At 36.5% G+C, this 22,566-nt stretch overlaps 3 protein-coding genes across 4 annotated transcripts in view; 1 reads left to right on the top strand and 2 right to left on the bottom strand.

Moving 5' to 3' along the window:
- prpf38a (pre-mRNA processing factor 38A) overlaps window positions 1–3,896 on the bottom strand; it is a 5,258-nt gene extending 1,362 nt beyond the window's left edge. Inside the window, exons 1-7 of the mRNA XM_079629253.1 lie at window positions 3,574–3,896; window positions 2,255–2,414; window positions 2,042–2,163; window positions 1,854–1,939; window positions 445–555; window positions 256–362; window positions 123–149 (exon numbers count right to left, since the gene is read on the bottom strand). Of these exons, the coding sequence (XP_079485379.1) occupies window positions 123–149; window positions 256–362; window positions 445–555; window positions 1,854–1,939; window positions 2,042–2,163; window positions 2,255–2,414; window positions 3,574–3,703 (743 nt within the window). The 5' untranslated portion in view covers window positions 3,704–3,896. The remainder of the gene's footprint in view (window positions 1–122; window positions 150–255; window positions 363–444; window positions 556–1,853; window positions 1,940–2,041; window positions 2,164–2,254; window positions 2,415–3,573) is intronic.
- orc1 (origin recognition complex, subunit 1) lies at window positions 3,801–14,908 on the top strand. The gene is made up of 19 exons (XM_079629241.1): window positions 3,801–4,039; window positions 4,519–4,637; window positions 4,967–5,094; window positions 5,182–5,354; window positions 7,045–7,426; window positions 7,514–7,745; window positions 7,936–8,052; window positions 8,305–8,367; window positions 8,883–8,984; window positions 9,359–9,593; window positions 9,721–9,827; window positions 10,580–10,681; window positions 10,760–10,931; window positions 11,030–11,137; window positions 11,789–11,938; window positions 12,049–12,168; window positions 13,667–13,827; window positions 13,981–14,068; window positions 14,194–14,908. The coding sequence occupies exons 2-19, from the start codon at window positions 4,540–4,542 to the stop codon at window positions 14,386–14,388; spliced, it is 2,733 nt and encodes a 910-aa protein (XP_079485367.1). The 5' UTR covers window positions 3,801–4,039; window positions 4,519–4,539; the 3' UTR covers window positions 14,389–14,908.
- Window positions 14,765–22,566, bottom strand: mpl (MPL proto-oncogene, thrombopoietin receptor). Of its 2 annotated transcripts, none has more exons than XM_079629242.1 (12): window positions 22,408–22,566; window positions 20,203–20,323; window positions 19,807–19,976; window positions 19,571–19,722; window positions 19,325–19,463; window positions 17,961–18,072; window positions 17,701–17,864; window positions 16,966–17,108; window positions 16,666–16,825; window positions 16,505–16,586; window positions 16,296–16,383; window positions 14,765–16,091 (listed from the first exon to the last, which is right to left on the bottom strand). In XM_079629242.1, the coding sequence occupies exons 1-12, from the start codon at window positions 22,487–22,489 to the stop codon at window positions 15,633–15,635; spliced, it is 1,872 nt and encodes a 623-aa protein (XP_079485368.1). In that variant the 5' UTR covers window positions 22,490–22,566; the 3' UTR covers window positions 14,765–15,632. The 2 variants fall into 2 exon arrangements, with proteins under 2 accessions (XP_079485368.1, XP_079485369.1); XM_079629243.1 differs by having other exon boundaries at window positions 22,395–22,507.

The following is a 22,566-nucleotide window of genomic DNA, read 5'->3' as shown; positions in this document are numbered from 1 at the left end:
ATATATAAAGTCATCAGACAGAAATTTATTGTTGAATTGTAGAATCACCTATAATAATGTGCCAAACCAATTATGAATCTAAAATACATTGGCAACATCTGAATTGTAATTCCATTACATACCTTCGCCTTTTAGGTGATCTGCTCCGTCTAGGAAAAAGACAATCAGAACACAAATCATTCAACTGTTCAGTTATGAATATTACTAACCTGAAATAATGACTGCATTTAAATGACAATTAGCACCATCACTAACCTTCTGGGTGAGCGGCTGCGTCTGTAGCGTGGAGATGGAGACCTGCGTGGCCGGTCCATATCTCTGTAACTTCTTCTGTGTGGCTCTGGTGTCTGCACTCTCTCTGGCTGCAAGACACGAGAGGTCGCAGAACAATTATATTCACAAGATATAATCAGTTATTGTCAGACATTGTGAGTTCCCTTTTACCTTCTCTTCTTCATCATCCTCCTCTTCACTGGTCTCCACCTCATCCAGGTCTTCTTCCAGGGCACTAATACGAGTATCCAGTAGCTCAGCTTCCTCCAAAACCTGTCTCTTCTGTGAAGAAAAATGAACACGTGGACACATTATTTTATGACACATTTGACTCAGTACATTACTCCAAATAACAACACAAATAAAATAGGGTGTACAAGTGAAAAAGAAAGTACACCCTTTTGAATTATATGGTTTTATCTATCAGGATATCATTTTTTTTTTTAAATCATCTGGTCTTTAACAGGTCTTAATTTGGGAAATACAACCTCCAATGAACAACAACACATGACATGTTAAACCGTTTCATTTTTTAACAAAAAATAAAGCCAAAATGAAGAAGTCATGTGTGACAAACTAAGTACACCCATGATTTTATAGATTGTATAGACACTTTTAGCAACAATAACTTGAAGTCATCATTTTCTACATGACTTTATCAATCTCTCCCATCGTTGTGGAGGAATTTTGGCCTGCGCTTCTTTACAAAGTTGCTTCAGTTCATTGAGGTTTGTGGGCATTTGTTTATGCACAACTCTCTTAAGGTCCCGCCACAGCATTTCAATCGAGTTGAGGTTTGGACTCTGACTGGGTCAATGCAACACCTTGATCATTTTCTTTTTCAGATATTTTGTTGTAGATTTGCTGGTGTGCTTAGGATCATTGTCCTGCTGCATGACCCATTTTCGCCCAAGATTTAGCTGTCGGACAGATGGCTTCACATTTGACTCTAGAATACTTTGCTATACAGAGGAGTTTATCGTTTTACAAACGAGGTGCAGAAGTCATTTGAATTCGTAATAAAATGGAAAAGTTTTATGTAAGCTGTCTGTACCATGTACAACTGGCATAATTCAACTAGTGCCACGTGTAACCATATTTAGGACATGCACGTAGGTGTGATAGCCGAAGCAAGCTAATGCCCATCGCGAATTCACTTCAACTCTGAAAAAATAGCTGAGCTTCAGGATCAGAATGAGCTTTATTCGCCAAGTGTGCGGCGTTTAGCATAATTTATTATGGTATTTAACTGTTTGATTCATAGATAGTTTCCAATGGATCATATATACACACACACAAACAAGTATTTAAAGGGTTTCTTACTTTTAGACTAGTTGGTTACAAAACTTCAGTTTAAACGACTGTCAAATGTATCGATGCGAACATCCCTTTTTTGAACTGAGTCATTTTTATAAATTCAACTTTTATTTTGTCTTGTGGATTATATTTAAACATATAATCCATATTATCCAATGTAAAATATCTTATGTTAAAAAATATTGATTTTGTCTTGCAGATTCTGAAAGGTGTATGTAAACTTTTGACCACGACTGGCACTACATGCAACAAGAACAACCAACCTGAAGTCTTGGAAGGATGATGTCACACATCCGCTCTGCATGAAGGAGCTCATCTATGAACTCATCGACATGCATCAACTCAAACTCTATGTAAAGAAGAAACATTATTTGCATTTTTTTCATCAAGCAAGATACTTTCAATGCAATTACCTAATGAATATCGAAATGTATCTAAGTAAATTGATCACCTCCATTTCTATTCTGGCTTTTGATTTTTCTGTAGTCATTGTATAATGGCTCTAAATACTTGTAGCAATCCACAGAAGTTCCAGTCAGGCGCATATACATCGCTCCAAGCAAACGGACATACCTGGAGTAGGGAAAAAAGTAGTACAGTTACAGTAATACAAAAAGTGTAAATGGCAATTAATATAGATAAGAGAAGTAAACTGCACACTAACTTGAAGTCCTCATTCTTGATGAATTCCACAATGATGTCCTTTTCAGGCTGAATCTGCAGCATCTTTAGTGTCAGACATAAGAATGGAGTAGGCTTGATGTTTCCTCCAAATACACCACCAACAAACTTCAGCTCCATTGCTTTGTCCACGACAAGCTCAGCTACATTTTACAGAGGGGCAATAACAGGGACAATTAAAAATGTAGCTTGAAAAACATTAATTCCATAAGACTATTCATTCGAACTATATCAGGTAAATGTTTTAATGTTAACAGATCATAACCCAATAAAGCATACTAAATCATAATACATGAACTTTTAAGAACTTTTGCTGAAAATTAGTTGTACACGATTTTGTAATTGTTCATACATTGACAGTTCATACTTTTTAGTAAGTAAAAGATCTTTTAGCATAATTTTAAAAATGTCCACCTACAGGTTGGTACACATTTCTTGCTGTGAAATTTTTCATGATTTTATAAAGTAAACATAAGAATAACTTTTAATATTGGGTCCGGTTTCACAGACAAGGCTTAAACCAGGATTAGGCTAAATTCAATTAGGACATAGCTTTTACAAATGTGCCTTAGTTTAAAAAAAAAAAAAAAAAAAAAAAAAAAAAAAAAACAATACCTTACTGGTGTGAATCTTGAGACAAACCAATGGCACTGACATATTTTAAGATATAGGAGCAAGTTTCTTTCAGTTAAATCAGCTCAAACATGCATTTTAGTCTCGGACTAGGATTAAGCCATGTCTGTGAAACTGGCCAATAAAGTGACAACTGATAAACTGATATGTGTATGCATTTCATGTAAGCAGCTATACTATAATAACTAAACATTACAGTATTTCAGATTTTCATAATACCTTTTTGGCAATATAAATAACAACATCTGCATCAAATTGCATGTGTTTGCTCAGTTTGGCCCTCTCAATAAAATGTATTCATACTATATGGGACATAGAATGATTTAATATACGATAAAAAAAACTAAGACATATGCAAACCTATTTTCAATAAACTGTTCAATCTCTGACTAGTAATTTGACAATATTTTATATGTCAGGCTTTATAGGGATAATCATACAATATAAGTTTATCACTTTTACGGCTGTATGAATTCCTTATCCTTAAGGCACATTACTGTTGCTGCCAACAGTAAACACGTCTGATTTAAAATATAATGGAAGAGGAAGTCAGTAAGTAGGCTCACTTCGGGGTTATTTTGTAGTTGCAGTTTTGTAAATAACTACGTTACTGTTGTTTGCGATGCCACATTAACAAATACAGTATGTAGTCCCGCACACTTGTCTCACCTGTAAGTCCAAAGCATTCCTCTTTCCAGTACTTGGACTCATATATACGTGTCCGTATAATCTTCTCGACAAGATACTGGGGATTTGTTCCATGTATACTATTGGCATCTTTTACCGTTCTATTTGCCATGGTGGCTTAAATTTTTTAAACGAACAAACGAATCAACGATACACTAATATGCCATGGAGAAATACTGACGAATTACTTCCGGGGGAAAGCGTGCGTCACATCCCAAAGGTCAAGCGGTATTTTACTGTCCAATCAAAAACTCTTCGACGTCATCTGCGCGCGAAAGAGTCGAGTTAGCTGTTTGAGTGTGTTCTCTGTCCGCTGTGCTGTAAGATGCTTTTAACTTCATGCATATTGACATTTTAATTTCCGAGTTTCTAAGTGAGACGGAGACGCAATAGTGTTTTTATTTATACGTTTGATAAGAACGTCTGATACTGTTGCAAACATCAGCTGGTGAGTAAAGAAAGAGTCGCTGGGGATTTAAAGTTGTGTAACGTTACGTTACATACGGAACGATTTTGCCCTTTGATGCCTGAAAATAAAGCAGAACTGTTTTTAACAGTTTTATATATATTCTTAACTTTTCCATATTTAGCCTTTCAAAAAAAACAATACTTAAAAGTTAGCTTAGTTTCTGGTTACAGCTGGAAACTACAGTCAATTATTTTTTTAAAGAATTGGATTAAAGTTATTCTCTTGATCTCAGGCATTCGTAGGAAAATATTTCACTTTAAATGATTGTATTTAATTGTGAATATGATGCATTTAAGCAATCTTGATGCATTAATAACAGACCCATTTTATATATATATATATATGTATATGTGTGTGTGTGTGTGTTTGTATAATGGGTCTGGTTGCCAATGTTACTGTTTTGACTATAGAGTACATAATATAATACGTAGGTCATAAACCGATGCTGTGCTTTACAGACCTAGTATCAGATCTGCACCATGAGCCGCTACATCACAAGACTGAGAATGAGAAGAACATACAAGTGGAATGGGAGACCAGTTGGTGAAGACAGGAAGCTTAGAAGGCAATACTATGAGTATGTGCACGTATCACGTTTTCATCATCACTGAGACAGCCGTGTGTATAGATAGATAGAACTCTAGATATTTTTCTACTTTAAGGGAAAACTTGTGAAAATTGGGAAATTTAAGATTGTTATTTGATTGTGGGGCCTTGAAAAGTAAGGGAAATTGTATAGTGTATATGAAATGTATTGCTTAACATTCAGTTCTAAAATGTCTAATGTCTTTCTGAGTGCAGTCTCTAAAATGTTTCCAGTAATCATAAGCACGTCATGAAAATTAATTAAAAGATGGTATAACCCCGGATGTAACAGCAATGATGCTTGCTTTGATCCCCACACAGATCTATGTCCATTTCTGTGGAGGGAAGGACTGAAGATTCAACAGTGTCTTTAGGCCAGTACATTTTGATTGAGGGTGATAATGATGACAATCCCTTTGTGGCGCAACTTCTCAAACTGTACACTGATGGTAGGATCATGTCAAGTCTTTAGCCAAAATATGTATATTTGCATGCTTTCTGAGTCTGACTATAATCTGTGTTATATTTGTACTCAGATTCAGGAAAGAAGAAGACTGCGGTTGTGCAGTGGTTTGTGCGTATGTGTGAAGTACCTCAGAACAAACGCAAGCTCTTGGGCAGAGATCCCCATCCACAGGAGGTATTTTTCTACCAGGACCGCTCTTGTGAAAATGAGGTGGATGGAGAGACCATCCTGGCAGCAGTACAGGTACACATGGTGTAGCTCATATCTTTAAATGGTGAATGTGCATCACAGTAGTACAATCAATAAGTGCTTGTATAGTTGTCAAATGATTTTTGTCCTCTAGAAAAGTATTTGAGTGCTGTCAAATCGATTAATTGTGATTTCTCGCATCTAACATGAAAGTTTTTGTTTATATTATATATGTGTGTGTGTATATATATATATGTATATGTGTGTGTGTGTGTGTGTGTGTGTATATGCGTGTGTGCATATATGTATGCAAAGAAAGACTACAATTCACATATATCTTTTTTTTTTTTTTTAACTCGAAAAATTTGAATATTGTGCAAAAGTTAATTTATTTCAGTAATTCAACTTAAAATGTGAAACTGATATATTATAATTTTGAAATTGGGGTTTTCATAAGCTATAAGCCATCATCAAATTATAACAAATAAAGGCTTGAAATATCTCACTTTGCATGTATAGACATATATTAGTTTCACCTTTTAAGTTGAATTACTGAAATAAATAAACTTTTACACGATATTCAAATTTTTCGAGTTTCACCTGTACATGTATATAATATATACTGTATATAAATATTATATATTTCAATATACATACACGCATGTATTATATAAACAAACTTATGTTCAATGTGATTCATCGATTTTACAGCACTAATTAAAATTTATTTTATGATAACATTTCTATAGTTTGGAATAATTAAGATTTTTTTTTAAATGTTTTTGAAAGAAGTCTCTTATGCTCACTAGGGCTGCATTTATTTGATGAAAAATACAGTAAACCAGTTTTTTTTTTTAAATTGTAATAATATTTCACAATTTTACTGTTTTCTATTTTAATATATTTAAAAATGCAATTTATTCCTGTGATGGCAAAGCTGAATTTTCAGCAGGTGTTTCTTCAGAAATCATTCTGATTTGCTGTTCAAGAATAATTTATTATTGTCATGTTGAAAACCATTGTGGTGCTTAACATTTTTGTGGAAACTGTGATACACTACCTTTTAAAAGTTTGGGGTAAGATCTTTATAAAAAAAGAAATTAATACTTTAATGCATTAAATTGATTAAAATGACAGTAAAGTAACACAGTAAATTTAGGTAACACTTTACGATGAGGTCTCATTTGTTAACATTAAATAACTACTTTAGTTATCATGAACTAACAATGAAAAAAACGGCATTTATTAATACATTTTTTAAATAAAAAATTGTGTTTGTTAACATTAATGTACTGTGACCTAACAATGAACAACAGTATTCTTATTTTGTTCTTCATATTAGTTAATACATTAATCAGACCTCATTGTAAAGTGTTACTGACATTTATAATGTTACGAAAGATGTATATTTCAAATATGCTATTCTTTTGAACTTCTATTCATCAGAGAATCAGCAAAAACAGTTTTCAACATTTATAATAAAACATTATTAATAGTTGAGCACCAATAATAATTGATGATAATTGAGCACTAAATTAGCCTATTAAAATGATTATTGTGATATTTCACAATATTACTGTTTTTACTGTATTTTTTATCAAATCATTTCTGCCTTGGTGAGTAGAAGACTCTTTAAAAAAAAAAAATTAATCTTCATTATTCCAAACTTTTGACTGTCAGTGTATCATTATTCCTACATATTTAATAAAGAATAATAATAATAAAATGAAATCTTTGATTCTAGATTGAATATGTCCCAGCTAAGGATCCTTTCCCAAAGGGCAAGAGCAAAGACACATTATTTGTCAAACTCTTGTGGGACACCAAGTCTTTCAGAGAATTGGATCGTGAGCTGATGCAGCCCCAAATCCAGAGCCCTAAATCTCCCCCACCATCTTCCCGGGGCTCTCAGACTCGTGCTCTTCCAACCCCGGACCCATCAATAATCAAACGGGCCATGTCAGGCACCCTCACCCGTGGTAGCATGAGCACTGGCAAAATGAGCACCAGTGAGGCGGAGTCTCTTCACTCTGCCTCTAAACTCTCTGCAGCTAAAGCTCTTAGTGCAAAGAGGAGAGGCAGAGCTTACTCTGGTCCACATGTTCGTAAGAAGCTGGACTTGTACAGTGAGTGCCATGCATCCACATACATCATGCTTTTACTTGTTTTAATAGAACTAAAATGAATAACAGTTTTTCTTTATATTATGGTAGGTCCCAATAAAAACATGTCCCGAGATGATGTTCTGGGGGAGATTCTTGATGAATGCACACCTACAGAGAAAATACTGACGTCTAAGTTGAACACGTCTCCAACTGGCCGCATCTCCATTTCTATTAGATTGACTCCACTTAATCAGAATGAGGAGGAGCATGTCTCTCCTCTGTCATCACAGAGCCCTGATAAACCCAGATTGACTGCATTTGACAAAGACAATGCAGCTAGGTACATCTATTTATATTTTAAATCATGTCTTGGTTCTTCTGCTGTATGCTTAGTACTTCATGTCTGTGATTATCATTTTAATTCGAAATAAGCAAACTAATTTTGTTCTTTCTATGTTTAAGATGATTTGAATTGTCCTATATAACTAAAAAAGTAAAGTCTATTTATAAAAGTCCTGCTGCCCTCCTAGTGCCTTTCTTGGTGTGCAGCCACTTGGGGATGATGATCCAGAGTCACTAATAAGCACAGGCAGAACTCCCCGGAAGAGAGAGGCAACCCCCAGGAGAGCAAGTCTAAGGGCCCTGAAGTGAGTCATGTTCCTCTGTCCCTGCACAGAGGGGGTACGGACTCATTTTTTTGATGGGGTTTGGCTGTATTTATTAAACACTAAGGCATTATGGGGCTATTTTCATGCTTAATGTACTGTTTAGGCACATAACTATGTTCATCCTGACCACTGGTGGCCCCTGCTTCATTTTCTTTATCTTTTGATATGTTTGATGTGAGTTTAAAATGATCCATAGAGTAACGGTTATGTGTTTGTCTCTGTTCAAACCAGGGCAAGAACTCCATCCAGCAGGAAAGATTCAACTGCTCTCAGAGAACCAGCACTGGCTGCTTTGTAAGTGTTGGAATTATCTGAATTATATTGAATTTAAAAACTATTGAATTCACTACATTGTGAAATTAATTTCAGCTTATTATTTAAAGCTTATTTCAGCTTTTACTTTTATGTACAGATGTTTTTACAGGTCAAAGAAAAAAAAACGTTTTAACCCTTAAATGCATGAATCCTTCGGCTCTTTAGTAACCTGGATCTACAGTATTTCTAACCCGGATGAATTTCGACCTGTCGCGATAATATAAAACTCTCCTGATATTAGAGTAACAATTACAGTAAATCAATGGTGCTTAACCATGAACAGTTTGACACTTGGACTTTTCTTTTTCAAAGATTTTCTAATCAATAAATTCAATTATCCAGACCAAGCTCTTTTATGGTCTTACACTAGTGAGAGATTGTGGTTGAACATGATATATGTGCAAGTCGTGCATACACACTACTTGTCATGCTGTTTAAAAAAAATAAAAAATCTTACTCTCTTATCTTTTATTTTTCTGTGAACAAACTGATAGAGCTGAAGAGGAACATGAAGATTCACCCATCCAGACTGCTGCCACTCCTCGCTCTAAGAGGAAGTCTGCCCAGCTTGTGTCCTCGCGCATCAGAAAGCAGCTGTAGGTATTTTACTTGATTGACTTGGGCTGTCAGTCAATTAAAATAAAATAATTTAAATCATTCTGATTAATCAAATTAATATAAATATTTAATGATCATTCATTTTCTTGCTGAGAAATGCTGCCAAATGAAGATAGTCTACAGGTTTACAGTTCACCGCAATTTATTTTGCAATCAAGTTTCTCAATCAGACTTGGGGCCGTTCACACAGGACGCCCACTTGCATTGTGGCTGAACTGTTTTTAATTGCGTAATCTGGATATTGTTTTGCACTTAATTAATCGATTTAAATAATATACATTTCAATTAACCATATTTAGATGCTTTTTGAAGTGATTAATTTAAAGGGATATGTAATTGTCTGTTTTTAAAGAAATTTGCTACAAAACAAGGTTGACCTGCAGTCTGATGGTGAGGATGGCAGTGATGACGACTGCTTCGTACCTACTAAGATTGACCTGCAGAGTAGCAGCGATGAGGAAGAGGAGGCAAAGATCGACAGTGAAGACGAGCTTGTAGTGAAGAAGCGCAGAGGCCCTCGAACACCCCGGCCTTCAGAGAAAACCCGTGTCTCTGCTAGGACCCCACGTAAAACACCCAGCAAGAAGGTAAAAAGTTGTTTTTGCTATGCTTAGTCTTCCTGCTAGCAGATAATGTTCCTTCACAGAACCCAAGCTGCATTTCACGTGAAGATAACATTGCATGGCAAATAATTTATCTTTTATTTAACTCCAGGCTGCTCCAACCACCCCACGTACACCACGTCATGCCACTCCCAGCATACCTAGCAGGAGCGCTCCAGCCAGGAAGCCAGGGAATGTTCTGGAAGAAGCACGGGCACGGTAGGCAACAGCACAGACAAAAGTACCATAAGGCCTATCGAAGTTTAACCAGCAGAGAGAGAGAGATAGAGAGACTACAATTCAAAAGTTTGGGGTCAATAGCATTTTTAAATAAATACTGTTCTTTTGAACTTTCTATTCATCAAAGAATCCTGGAAAAGTCACTGCAATTTTCAATGCCGAAAAGAAGAAATATTTCTTGAGCATGTTTTAAATCAGCATATTAGAATGATTTCTGAGTAATGGCTGCTAAAAAATCAGCTGCTTTGCCATAACAGGAATATTACATTTTAAATGTATTAAAATAGAACAGTTATTTTTATATTGTGTAACAAGGTTGGATGTTATGGGAAGAAGGAGGCGGGAACCGGCGAACATTCAACAACTTTTAATAAATAAATAAACAAATACAAAATGAAAGTATAAGCCAGCAGTCCCTCGCGGACGACTGCTGGCTACAGAAACAACACAAACACAGGCCTGTCCTCTCTCGTTCTTCACTGTCGTCGCTCCTCCTATATGCCTCCGCTCCTCCGTGAGAGATACGAGACCGGTGCGTCGCGCAGGTGTCGCTCATCAGTAATCACGCCACCGGTCTCGCGCCGCTCTCACGTCCCTCGACCTCGTCCTGCTCGCCACATATTGTAATAATATTTCACAGTATAACTGTTTTCACTGTGTTTTGATCAAATAAATGCAGCCCTGGTGAGCATGAGACTTTTTTTCAAAAGCATTTATTTTTTTTGCAATAGGTTGCATGTTTCTTCTGTCCCTGAGTCTTTGCCATGTCGAGAACAGGAGTTCCAGGACATCTACAACTTTGTGGAGAGTAAAGTCATTGATGGCACTGGAGGGTAAGATTCTGTCATTAAGGTTTAACTCATATCTGTAAATAATAAAAAATGGTTATACAATTCATTTTGCTTTTGCAGGTGTATGTATATCTCAGGTGTTCCTGGTACTGGTAAAACTGCCACAGTACATGAGGTGATCCGGTCCCTTCAGCAGTCCACTGAACAAGACGAGATCCCTCACTTCCGCTTCATTGAAATCAATGGTATGAAAATGACAGACCCGCACCAGGCTTATGTACAAATACTGCAGGTCTGTATGCTGCCTCCCCTTTCTATCATTTTCAAAATTCTTTCCTCATTATTGTCATATAGTATTTTCTGTCAATTTGTGCTCTGGTTCTGTTGTAGAAACTGACTGATCAAAAAGCAACACCTGATCATGCAGCCGCCCTACTGGAGAAACGCTTCAGTGCTCCTGCACCAAAAAAAGAGACAACTGTGCTTCTAGTAGATGAGGTACGACTTTTGTTCCAGGTGACATTATTAACCACAAGCATGCCCTCTGTTTTGCTGATTAGCTGGTCTTGGATCAGTTGTTCTCAACACTTTTTGTTTTGTTCAAAACCCCCTGTTTTCCATTATTATATTTAAATAATAAATATATTTATTATTATAAATCACCATTTTATTATCCAACATGTATAAGCTATGATATTATCCTCCATATAGGCTATGATATTTCCAGTATTTCTTCTATTATGACAGCTTCTTGTTTTTCAAACAGATTAATTTGACCACAATTCATTCTGTGATTTCAGAGGTTCAAGTAGTTATTGGGGGGCTTTTATGTTTTTTAGAATTTCACTTAGTTTAGAGTTTGAAAATAATTGATTCATTTAAATATTTTTTAATCGTCCTGCAGGATCCCAAAAAACAGCTTTTCTACCTTAAGCTTGTATGAACCGTTTTTTTCAGAGTAGTCCTGGAAAATATTTTTGTCAATCAAAAGTTGATCTTTACCATGACATATTTATTTTCTTGGTCTTTATTCCCACTTGTTTCCTGTCAATAATTGGTTAATTTGTACTTTGAGGAATAATATATTGCCAATCGTCTATCTGAAAGAATATATGTTTTTAATCTCTCTTGTATCTTTCTTTTTTCCAGCTTGACCTCTTGTGGACCCGTAAACAGAATGTGATGTATAACTTGTTTGATTGGCCGACAAGGCGCAATGCTCGTCTGGTGGTTCTTACCATCGCAAACACTATGGACTTGCCTGAGAGAATCATGATTAACCGGGTTGCCAGTCGACTGGTAAGAAAGACCATTTCACAACATTAAGATGCCATTCAATTATGATTGAAATTATGTTGGCCAATGCAAATAATGGAAATGAAACATGAATGTTGTTTATTCACTTTCAGGGACTGACAAGAATGTCCTTCCAGCCATATACCTTTAAACAGCTACAACAGATCATCACGTCAAGGCTAAACAGAGTAAAGGCTTTTGAAGAAGATGCTCTCCAGCTAGTTTCAAGAAAGGTAGGAGCACTTTCTTGTGAAGCCATGTTATCTTAGGCACAGGTGACTGAGTCATTGTGGGTTACCTTTTAAAGGGGGGTAAAATACTTAGTTTCAGTCAATCTCATGTTAATCTTGAGTACCTATAGAGTAATAGTGCGTCCTTAATATCTCCAAAAAGTCTTTAGTTTCATCATATTTATAAAATAAAAATACAGCTTTCCGATTCTAACCGGAAAAAGCCGAGGTCCTTGATTCTGGGCGTGGGCGGAGCTATAGAGTCAAGCGGGAGCGCCCGGGAAGGTTTGCTTATTATCGATCGTGGTGCGGTAGGCCATATTATTACTATATATATATAGTATTTGGTTTGCAAATCCAGCGACGACCTGGGTCTTGTTAATAAAACATTCGTCACTGAAATGACCAGAACACAAAACCGCACTTGCCACACTCCTTTGCTGTCCCGGAAATACAAACTGCATCCACTGTTCCAGTAACACTGTGTTCTTTGGGAAGCTGAACAAGGTAAACTTTCCCTCACATCCCAAAACACACTTTTTTGGAGACATTCTTGACATCAACCATTCCTATTTAGCGCTGCTGATGATTTCCGGTAGTAGCGCGTCGATGCATAGATATTATATAGAGATATATGATGTCTATGCGTCGATGAGCGCGGTCTTTCTCTCCTCTGGTCGACGTGTGCGTGAACGCGCTTTTCCGAGAGCAATGCTCATATAAGGAGTTCCACTCTGGTCTACGTCATTAGATCTACGATAGAAAAAAACCAGCCGAAACGTGTTGCAACCTGGAAGTATGATTTTCAGCACAGAAATTCTCTGTTATTCGTTCAAAATAACTTTTCAAACTTTGGCCATTATTAGCATGAGAATCCATCTCTTTAACACTGTAAACAACTCTGAATACATGAAACACCATTGTACCCCCCCTTTAAACACTCTAGTAATTTCTAGGGGTGGGACAAAATATCGATAGGGGAATATATATATATATATATATTAGTTGCCCTTCTCCATGTGATACGAGAATCGATACGCTGGCGCCAAATATCGATATTTTAATTACTAATAAATTAAGGATAAAATAGATTTCCCTGCTCCCTGTGTCGCTACTTCATGGCTCCTCGAGGTTGCGCTTAATACATGAATGAGGGAAACGTGAACATAAGTTAACTAGCCTAAGACAAATATATTTTTAACGGGATGGCAGACAGCAGTGTGAATAAATAATAGGTGAGAAAACAATAGATGCCCCAGCCACGTTTAAGTCCAAAGTCAACCAGTGAATGGAATGTTTAAAGCAAAACTTTCTCATCGCTGAGAGCTGTCAGTTTTACGAAGTCAGTTGCTTTATTTATTTGCAAGGACTGGTATCGTATCGTATCTTGAGGTACCCTGTGATTCCCACCCCTAGTAGCTTCTGTGCTGTTCTTTGGCTACCAGGTTGTGGTAATCGCATATCATTATGAATCAATGAGAGATTATTTGTGGTCTTCTAGGTGGCAGCGCTTTCAGGTGATGCGCGACGTTGCCTTGATATCTGCCGACGGGCCACAGAGATTTGTGAGCACTCTGGAAGTAGCAGTGGATTGGTTGGAATGAGTCATGTGATGGAGGCTTTGGATGAGATGTTCTCCTCTTCCTACATCGCAGCCATCAGGTAAAAATAAAAGTGAAAGAATATGAACTTTCCACAGCCCATTGTTCCTTAATCTTAATGTTAAAATAAGTTACAGAAACGCATTCATGTGCGTGCTTGTTTGGCGATAAGTTAGAGACTGATTTCATTCTGCTTTTTTCAATGTTATTGTAGGTGTGCATCTGTTCAGGAGCAGCTTTTCCTGAGGGCTATTATTGCAGAGTTTCGTCGACTTGGTCTGGAAGAGGCCACTTTCCAACAGGTAGCTAAACTGTTAAATGAACTCGTTTATAACAGCCCTTATTCTAATCATGAACCTTATATGCAAATTCATTCTTCAAGATAATGTTTTAATTTCTGAATTTAACTTTTTTTTTTCCACCACAGGTGTTTGTTCAGCACCAGGCACTGTGTCGGGTTGAGGGTTTGCAGCCGGTGAGTGTGTCTGAAGGGCTGGCGGTCTGTCAGAGGCTGGGTTCCTGTCGCCTGCTTCTGCTGGAGGGAAGCCGCCTGGACCTGCTGCTCCGTATCAGACTCAATGTTAGTCAGGATGATGTCCTTTATGCCTTGAAGGCTGACTAAAATCCGGCCCTACTGTGTCACACACTCCACTTGGCGACCAGTGTGGATCCTCTCAATGTCAGACCACTTTTTTTTGGACATTCAGTGAGCAGATTTTGAATGAGATCTTGCCTGGTGCGTTACAGCTAAATTCTTATGAACTGAATGTGAGATATTGTATTAAAGGTTTTGATTAAATTATCAATTTTAATGCTTAAAATTATACATGTGTAGTTCTATAAGTACATTTTAAATGTGCCATTTTTGTGTTGTAATTGTACCTTTTTGCTTCAAATCATGTCTTCAGTTTGCTCTTTAACGTCTTTAGAGCATTTGCACAAATGCTTTATTCTAAAGCAATTTTTATGCATTTTAGTGTTGGAGAGTAAGACACACATTTCTTGTTTAGCATTTAATGACTCAATGTCATGTTAAAATGTACAATTTTCATTCGAAACACCAAAATGTTGGATATTTGTCAGATTTTACTTGATGTCTTGAAACAATAAAGCTGTTGACTGATCAGACCAGATAAGACATTAATTGCTTCTTCTGTTGTTACAATTATTACAATTTTAAAAAAAAACTGCTACAGAATGTTTATAACAAATAAAAGCGTAAATGTATAACACAGTTCCATTTAAAGAATATTCATGGTTAAATGGTGCTTAAGCTCTATAAAATATCGGTTACATCCTAAATTACCAACAACAACAACAACAAAAAAATAATCTCCGTTTTTCTAAAGCCATAATACTTATACATTACATTAGCATGAGACTGGTGTAATAGATATGCTAACCAACTTTGTGTGTTCAAAGTGCAACTTGGACTGTATGGCAACTTTTGCCGTATATACCTGTTAAAATTTGTATGGTGTCCATTTAAAGACTCCGAAAAATATTCTATCTAACAAACTCCACCCACAGGAATAATGATGACATCCATCTAGAGAAGTAGTCCTACAAAGTTAAAAACTAAAATATCAACTATTTTACTGAAGAATCAAATGTCATGTTTTTGTTCCTGAATTTTGTGGTTTGTGGTATGATGAAATCATTAAGGTTAAGGTTTATGCATTAAGCAATCTCCACTTCAGACCTACAGTCAACAAGTGCTCTGTATAGTGAACCTTGTCTGAACCTAGGTCTCACATCTTCTCTCATTCCACACAAGCTGAGGTGCTTTTGAATTTGTAAGTAAAGCTTCATCCGAAACTCTTAATATATACATTTTCGTGAGTTTAATTTATCAAAGATTAAACCTCACTCTACACTTGCTACACACTGTATTGCCGTGATCTCCATATTGGTGTACTGGCGACTGGCTGAGTGATGGTCTTCAAGCTCAGACTGTTCTGCCAGAAGGAGATAGGAATGGTTGAGGATATTTCTGGAGCATTCTGGGAAGGTGGTAGAACAGGTACTGGGGCAGGAGTGTAGTTTTTCATTAGTCGCATGAGATAAAGCAACATCCCTGTACACATAGTCATTCCCTGTAAAGCATGGGATTTTATCGTTGTTCAAAATCACATAATCTTGAGCCATCTCCAAATCCTCTCTGAAATTCTCCTCATTTTTTTCACCAGATAGGAAGTCACGCTCAAATGGCGAAAGACAGGTAGACTTCCTACAGGGTTTTACTGTAGCTTCCCTCTCGGGCAAAATCTCCACCACTGATGTAGCAGTGTCATCATCACATTGCTTAATGTTGAAGGTTGGCTCCTGAGTTGAAGACAGTATGACAGTAATATGAGAAAATCTATTTATTTAAAATTGTTAAAAAGTTTTCACTTGCAATTCTTCAAATAGCCACAGAAAATCCAGTTATATATAAAAATGGCAATGATAAATAATGATACATTTAAAAAGTAGTCAATTAAAAATGTTCTCAAAGTAAAACTTATTATCAAAGCTGAAAACAATTACCCAATTTGATCCACTGATGTCAGCCAGGAAGCTTTCCAGCACCTTGTTAAGGTTTGGGACTGATGGCCACAAGGACTTCTTGACCTTACTAAAGCAGAGAATTAACCATACATTTTATATTTCTTTATATTTGCATTCTTTAGACATATTTTTTGTCATAGGTTGCATAAAAGTAGTATTCTAAAATAATCAACAGAGAATTTGATTACCGGAAGTATCTGGAGAAGAACGAGATCATTGCAGAAGCAATGATGAGCAGAGCCATGGGTATAAAAACAATAAAGATCCACTCTGTGATAATAAAAGAAATGGCTTAATGAGTTTTAGAGTTGTAATGCATTTTGTTCATGACTGAGTCAGATATTTCTACCTTTGTCTAAAGGTAAGATGACAATGAGAGGTTTTGACCAGTCACTCCAGTCTCCGCGGTACACAGATCCATTGGGTTGGGCTCGGACCTGGATGGTGTATTGGCTCCCTCGGTGCACATCCAGACAAGTGCTGGTCTTCGAACTGAGGGCTGTAAAATCCTACCACAGAATTTAGTTTCAACATGTGTTATGCAGCCATTGAACACACCTAATTCAAAGCAGAAAGAAGACATTGAATAATTGCCATATATGTGTTCTATCCACTTTAAATATATGAAATTCACATGATTTAATCTCACCTTCCACTCACTGTCTCCTTTGCGCTGATAACGGATCTGGTACTTAAGATACTGGGAGATCTTCAAAAAGGGTGGATCCCATGTCAAACAATGCCTTCCTTCCTCAGGCTTTGCTTTCAGACCACTTGGAGGCGTCGTCTTGACTGTCAAAAACAGCAAAGAAACCGACCAATGGGCCTTTGACTGCCTTTGGCATTATGATATAATGATGTCATTAGTGATTCAAGAAGAATTAGTAACTAAAATGAGTATTTTTGTAATACTACCCATACAAAAAGTGTGGTACAATGCTGGTCATATATTAGATGCCAAGGAACTCCAAGAGATGATTGCATCACTTTTTGCTTTAGTGTCTGCAACTCTGTGGTTTACATGCGGAGTCATGTGTCTGACACTACTAATATAATTTTACCACGTTCATATGATACCAGTTAACTTTACTTTTTTGAAGAAAAAAAAAGTGGGGGTGGGGGTGGGGGTGGTTTAAGCATTTAATCAAAAATAAACACATAGGAAACATTTTATTTTAAAACAGCAATCAAGATGAAGGGAACAAATAGCCTACATAAAGGTCTCCCCTATCAGCATGTATTCACATAGTAATGAATGGTTAACATATATTCAATACTTCACTCAGTATATAGGATGTGTTTTTAAAATAAAACGTTTTGGAGATCGAGAGTTGGACAACATATGGTGGCTAACATGACTTTCAGCCATTTCTTTCACACTCACTGCTGCTGTTCATTCTGAAAGTCTCTTCATAAAAAGTTCGACCATATGGTTGCAATCCAGCACTGAGGTAAAACTGATAGACACTGGATTCCTGGCCATTTAGGACACACTGGTGGACAGTGTTGTTGTCTTTGGAACACAACTTCCAAATGTCCCATGAACTTCTGAAACTCAAGATAAGAAGGACTACAGTTAATGAATCAATCTAACTGCTTTCCTTTGATTTCTGTAAGAGAGGACATTAAAAAAAAACATAACACCTGTTCATTTGCCTGTAGTAAAAGCTGTATCTGCCGTCATCATATAATTCTTCTCTCCATTTGCATAATGCTTGACTCAGATCAGGAGTGTGGCACCTCAATTCTATGTCACCTGAAAATCAGCCAGATACTGAAAGGTGATTGGACATTTACTGTTATTTTACCAGTACCTTTCTGTGTTTGTAATTGTTGAAGGGATAGTTCATCTGAAAATTAACTTTCTGTCATAATTTACTTGCTCTCATGTTCCAAACCTGTATGACCTTCTTTCTTCAGTGGAACACAAAATGAGTTATTAAAGAGAATGACAGCCTCAGTCACCATTCACTTTTCTTACATTGGAAAAAAATGCAATGAAAGTGACTGAATCCCAAACATTCTGGCTGTCTTACTTCAAAGAAAAAAAAGTCATAAAGGTTTTTTAAAAAGATGCGAGTGCGTAAATGACGAAATAATGTTCATTTTGGTGTGAGCTATACCTTTAAGATTTGAATTAATGAAAGGAATTAGTGCTTGTTTAAAGCTAAAGAGAATCTTTATTATTACAAACAATGATTTAATTGAGGACAGTGTCAACAAAAAGTATAGGCACTTCAGTTATGCTTAAAAATGTAATGTCATTGCATTATAAAACGTATCAAAACATAATTTTCAGGTAAAATCAAAGTGATTCTCTTGGACCTGGTGACTTTTAATGTTGTTAAGTTTTGACCTTGTTTTATTAATCCTAATATGTAGTCCAATATGAAAAGCTCTGATTAGTAGTGTAGCCTATTCATTTATTTTTGTCTTTTAATGTTCTGATTTTGCGTAGGGTACAGAACGTTGGCCAATCAGGGTTGTTTTAAATGTGCTTAAAAAAAAAAAAAAAAAAAAAAATTACATTAAAAAAGTGGATTTTTTATCAGTCCACCTGGAAACAAGGTGCAGGCTGCAGTTCATAAAACCAACCCCATATGCTCTGAGTGAGTTCACGTAATGTAACAGCACAGCACTTCTGGGTTGTACGTCAGAACGTAGGCTCACTATTGGCCGACGGTGGTCATGGTGTGTGATGCGTCTGATGCTGGCACTTGGATATTTGTCACAATAGGGTAGAAAAGGCAATTGCAACTTCCATTTCATCCCGACTGTTTTTTTCTCATAATTTATGCGCTGCAATAGAAGTTGCAGGCCAAATGTGGAAGCAATCGTGCATTCCATTTAAATGCAACTTTTTGCCACAAGGAAAGCTACCTTGCGACGAGTTCGTTGAGAGTAAATGTAAAAATGGCAGAGAAAACACAAGTTAGCTCTAACATTTTTTAAGGCTCCAAATACATTTTGGAGTCGCTCACGTCACACATGCTCTTTTCAGCTCTCACCTGCTGTTTGTGGCACCATTGCTGTTACAGGACTTGACCAATCACTCCAAAGCTTGGAAACACCAGTCTTCGCTCTCATTTGCACCGTGCAGTTTTCTCCTGCGACCAGAGAGACTAACTTATGGGGGGGGTTTGACACCTGTGAGGAGTGAATGTTGATTGCATTTAGTAGGCTAAATGAACTGCTTCTAATATAGCTACTGCTGATACAGTAATATTTCGAAAAAGGGTGTGTGTCAAACTCACCTGTCTAACTGTACTTGACGTGTGTTTGGAGCTGTAACGAATTTCATACTGTGGGCTCTGTGGACGAGATTTAGTTTTTTTCCACTTAACTAACAATTGGCCCACCTCGCCAGTTAGATTTAGGGATATATGTGATGGAGGATACAGTAGATCTTGGAGGAAGACATAAGCAGCAGATATATTTAATTTGATATCATAAATGAAAACTGTAGAGTAAATTCATATGTAGCACTTACGCTGATTCTCCACATTGACAGTGCGATTGTAGACGGTTGTGTTGGTGTCTCTGTCTATCACTATGAGTTGTGTGTCGATAAACGTAATGACATCACTCGATGGGAATGTGCAAATATACAGGTCCTTCTCCTCATAAATTTGTTGTTTCACATCACATATTCTTTCTTTTCTGTTTGACACAAACATGTTTGCTAGAAGCTGGTCCGCAACCAACATAGAAATTATTCCCCCCAATCCCATTTTTCAGATGATCTACTGATAAAACTTAATGACCGATTCATAATTACAAATAATAATGTATAATAGTAATGAAATATTTTATGACTATAAGTAAAATATCATTATATGCAATATTTGAGTTTAAGTTTAATATAGAAGATGAAAGTAACTCTTACTGCTCAAATATGTAGAGAAAATAATAGGACTTTCCAACAGGTGCTTCCCAAAAACAAGTGAAGTCCTCTTGATCCCTGGTGAAACATTTTGGGTCCTCATCCATGGCCAAGATAGCAAACTCTAAAAAGAAGAAAACCGTTCCAGTTACAGAAATGGTAATACATAGTTCCAATGCATGTCATTTTACACTTTGCTCTATAAATACAACCTCAACATTCATGTCTTGAATTAACACTTGCTTTTCAATGCTATAACACAATTAAAACAGCTATAATAACTGCTTGGCAATATTAACTAAATAAAACTAAATAAAATATATAATAATAATACGTTACATTTATATAGCGCTTTTCTGGGTTCTCAAAGCGCTTTACATATAGCGCTTTACATGAATCTCCTCAACCACCACCAATGTGCAGCATCCACCTGGATGATGTGACGGCAGCCATATTGTGCCAGAACGCCCACCACACACCAGCTTATTGGTGGAGAGGAGACAGAGTGATGAAGCCAATTAGTATGCATGGGGATAATTAGGAAGCCATGATGGACAGGGGCCAATTGGGCAAATTTGGGATAAAAAAAAAAGGACATCCTGGAATTTTTAATGACCACAAAGTGTCAGGCGTCTCGTCCAAAGGATGGTGCTCTTTGACTATAAGAGGGGCTCGCCGTCACTATACTGGGGTGTTAGGAGGCCACACAGGCCACAGGGTGAGCGCCCCCTGCTGGCCTCACTAACACCTCTTCCAACAGCAACCTAGTTTTCCCAGGAGGTCTCCCAGGTACTGACCAGCCCTGCTTAGCTTCAGTGGGCAACCAGTCTTGGGCTACAGGGTGATGGCTGCTGGCATATATGTAGGTAAAACTTTACAATAAGGTTTTATTAGTTAACATTACAGGGTTCCTATACACATTTTCTATTTTTAAAATTCCATACTTTTCCAGACTTAAATTTCCAAACCTCTCTGTATATTTTCATACCATATTTAACATAAAGGGTTCATGCAGCATTTTTTTCAGTTTTATGTTTGGTATAAAGTACAGTCATCTGTAAATATTGTTTATTTTCTCAGTTTTTTTAATTGATCTTCTTGAAGTTATAACATACAGAGTCACTAAAATAAAACAATAAAATAAATATACAGACTTTTGCATGTACACAAGAAACTTTTTTGTGCCCTTGAGTCGAGATACTGTTGGAATTTTTTACAATTTCTAGCTTTTTATATATTATTTCTTTGTGCGTCACTGCCATCTTACTATAAGGAAAACAAGGGCATGGATGCACATGAATTAACAGAGATCTATTTGCTCAAAATTTGGCTTTCCTAAGGGTAGTACCAAAATATCAAGTCCTAATGTCCAATTTAATGCATCCTCTGTGGTGGGGGAAACCATGACATTAAATAGGCTGATGGCTCAGGCTGTGTGCATTGTACTATTTGCCAAGTTCAAGAGTATATAAAAAAGACTATATGTCATATTTCAAAGCCTTAGGTCTGCTTTAACGTATACTCAGTGGCGGTCAAGAAACCACACAGCAAAATTGCACAATAGGCTCAGTGTGCATTGTATATGCTAAGTTTAATGGTTTCTCGTGCCCACACGAAAATTTTACAGGCTCTGTAATACGGAGCTAAGAATATTGTGAGAATATACAATCACTCAACAGCTGCCATGAAAACAATTTTTTTCATGTGTTTTCAATACATTTTTCTTGTATGGTAAATTTATTTTCATTAAATTCTTAATTGTCTTTTATAGAAAACTAAATTGGGGCAATAGTCTGGAAATGCAAATATTATTCCATACTCTGCTTTATTTTTCCATTCTTTTCTGGAAATTACTGAAATAAAATTCCATACTTTTCCAAACTGCGTAGGAACCCTGACATTAGTTAACTACATTAGTTAACATGAACTAATAATGAACTGCACTTTCAACAGAATTTATTAATCTTTGTTAAATTTCCTTTCAACATTTGCTAACAATATTAAAATCAGATGCTGTATTTGTTAACATTAGTCAGTGCACTGTGAACTAACATAAACAGCTGTAATTTTATGAACCAACTTGAACAAAAATTAATTAATACTGTAAAAAACATTATTGCTCGTAGTATGTTCATGTTAGTTAATACACCATATATAAGGGAAAAATCTCCTAAAATAAAATCTGACCAACTCACTCTTTTGTCTTACCTTGCGTTGATAGGAGAGGCTCTAAATGCACCTGTTTGATCAGACAGGAAAGGAGAATCCACCATGTGAGCACCAGATCCATTATGCACACAGGGGGTCCGATACACAACACTTTTTTTTTTGTCTAGATAAAGTGTCTAGATATGTTTGTGTTTAGTG

The sequence above is a fragment of the Phoxinus phoxinus genome (assembly GCF_949152265.1).
Source record: "Phoxinus phoxinus genome assembly, chromosome: 11".
Taxonomy (NCBI): Eukaryota; Metazoa; Chordata; class Actinopteri; order Cypriniformes; family Leuciscidae; genus Phoxinus; species Phoxinus phoxinus.
This window is presented reverse-complemented; position numbering and strand designations above follow the sequence as displayed.

Bases quoted from the DNA above. Each gene is read 5' to 3' on its own strand.
- mpl (XM_079629242.1), bottom strand. From the start codon at position 22,489: ATGGATCTGGTGCTCACATGGTGGATTCTCCTTTCCTGTCTGATCAAA. The intron at 19,977-20,202 runs GTAAGAGTTACT...TGTGTCAAACAG, and splicing joins TTTCTCTACATATTTGAGCA to AAAAGAAAGAATATGTGATG. The intron at 17,865-17,960 runs GTGTTATGTTTT...CTTGAGTTTCAG, and splicing joins TACTACAGGCAAATGAACAG to AAGTTCATGGGACATTTGGA.
- orc1 (XM_079629241.1), top strand. From the start codon at position 4,540: ATGAGCCGCTACATCACAAGACTGAGAATGAGAAGAACATACAAGTGG. The intron at 5,355-7,044 runs GTACACATGGTG...CTTTGATTCTAG, and splicing joins CCATCCTGGCAGCAGTACAG to ATTGAATATGTCCCAGCTAA. The intron at 10,932-11,029 runs GTCTGTATGCTG...GTTCTGTTGTAG, and splicing joins CTTATGTACAAATACTGCAG to AAACTGACTGATCAAAAAGC.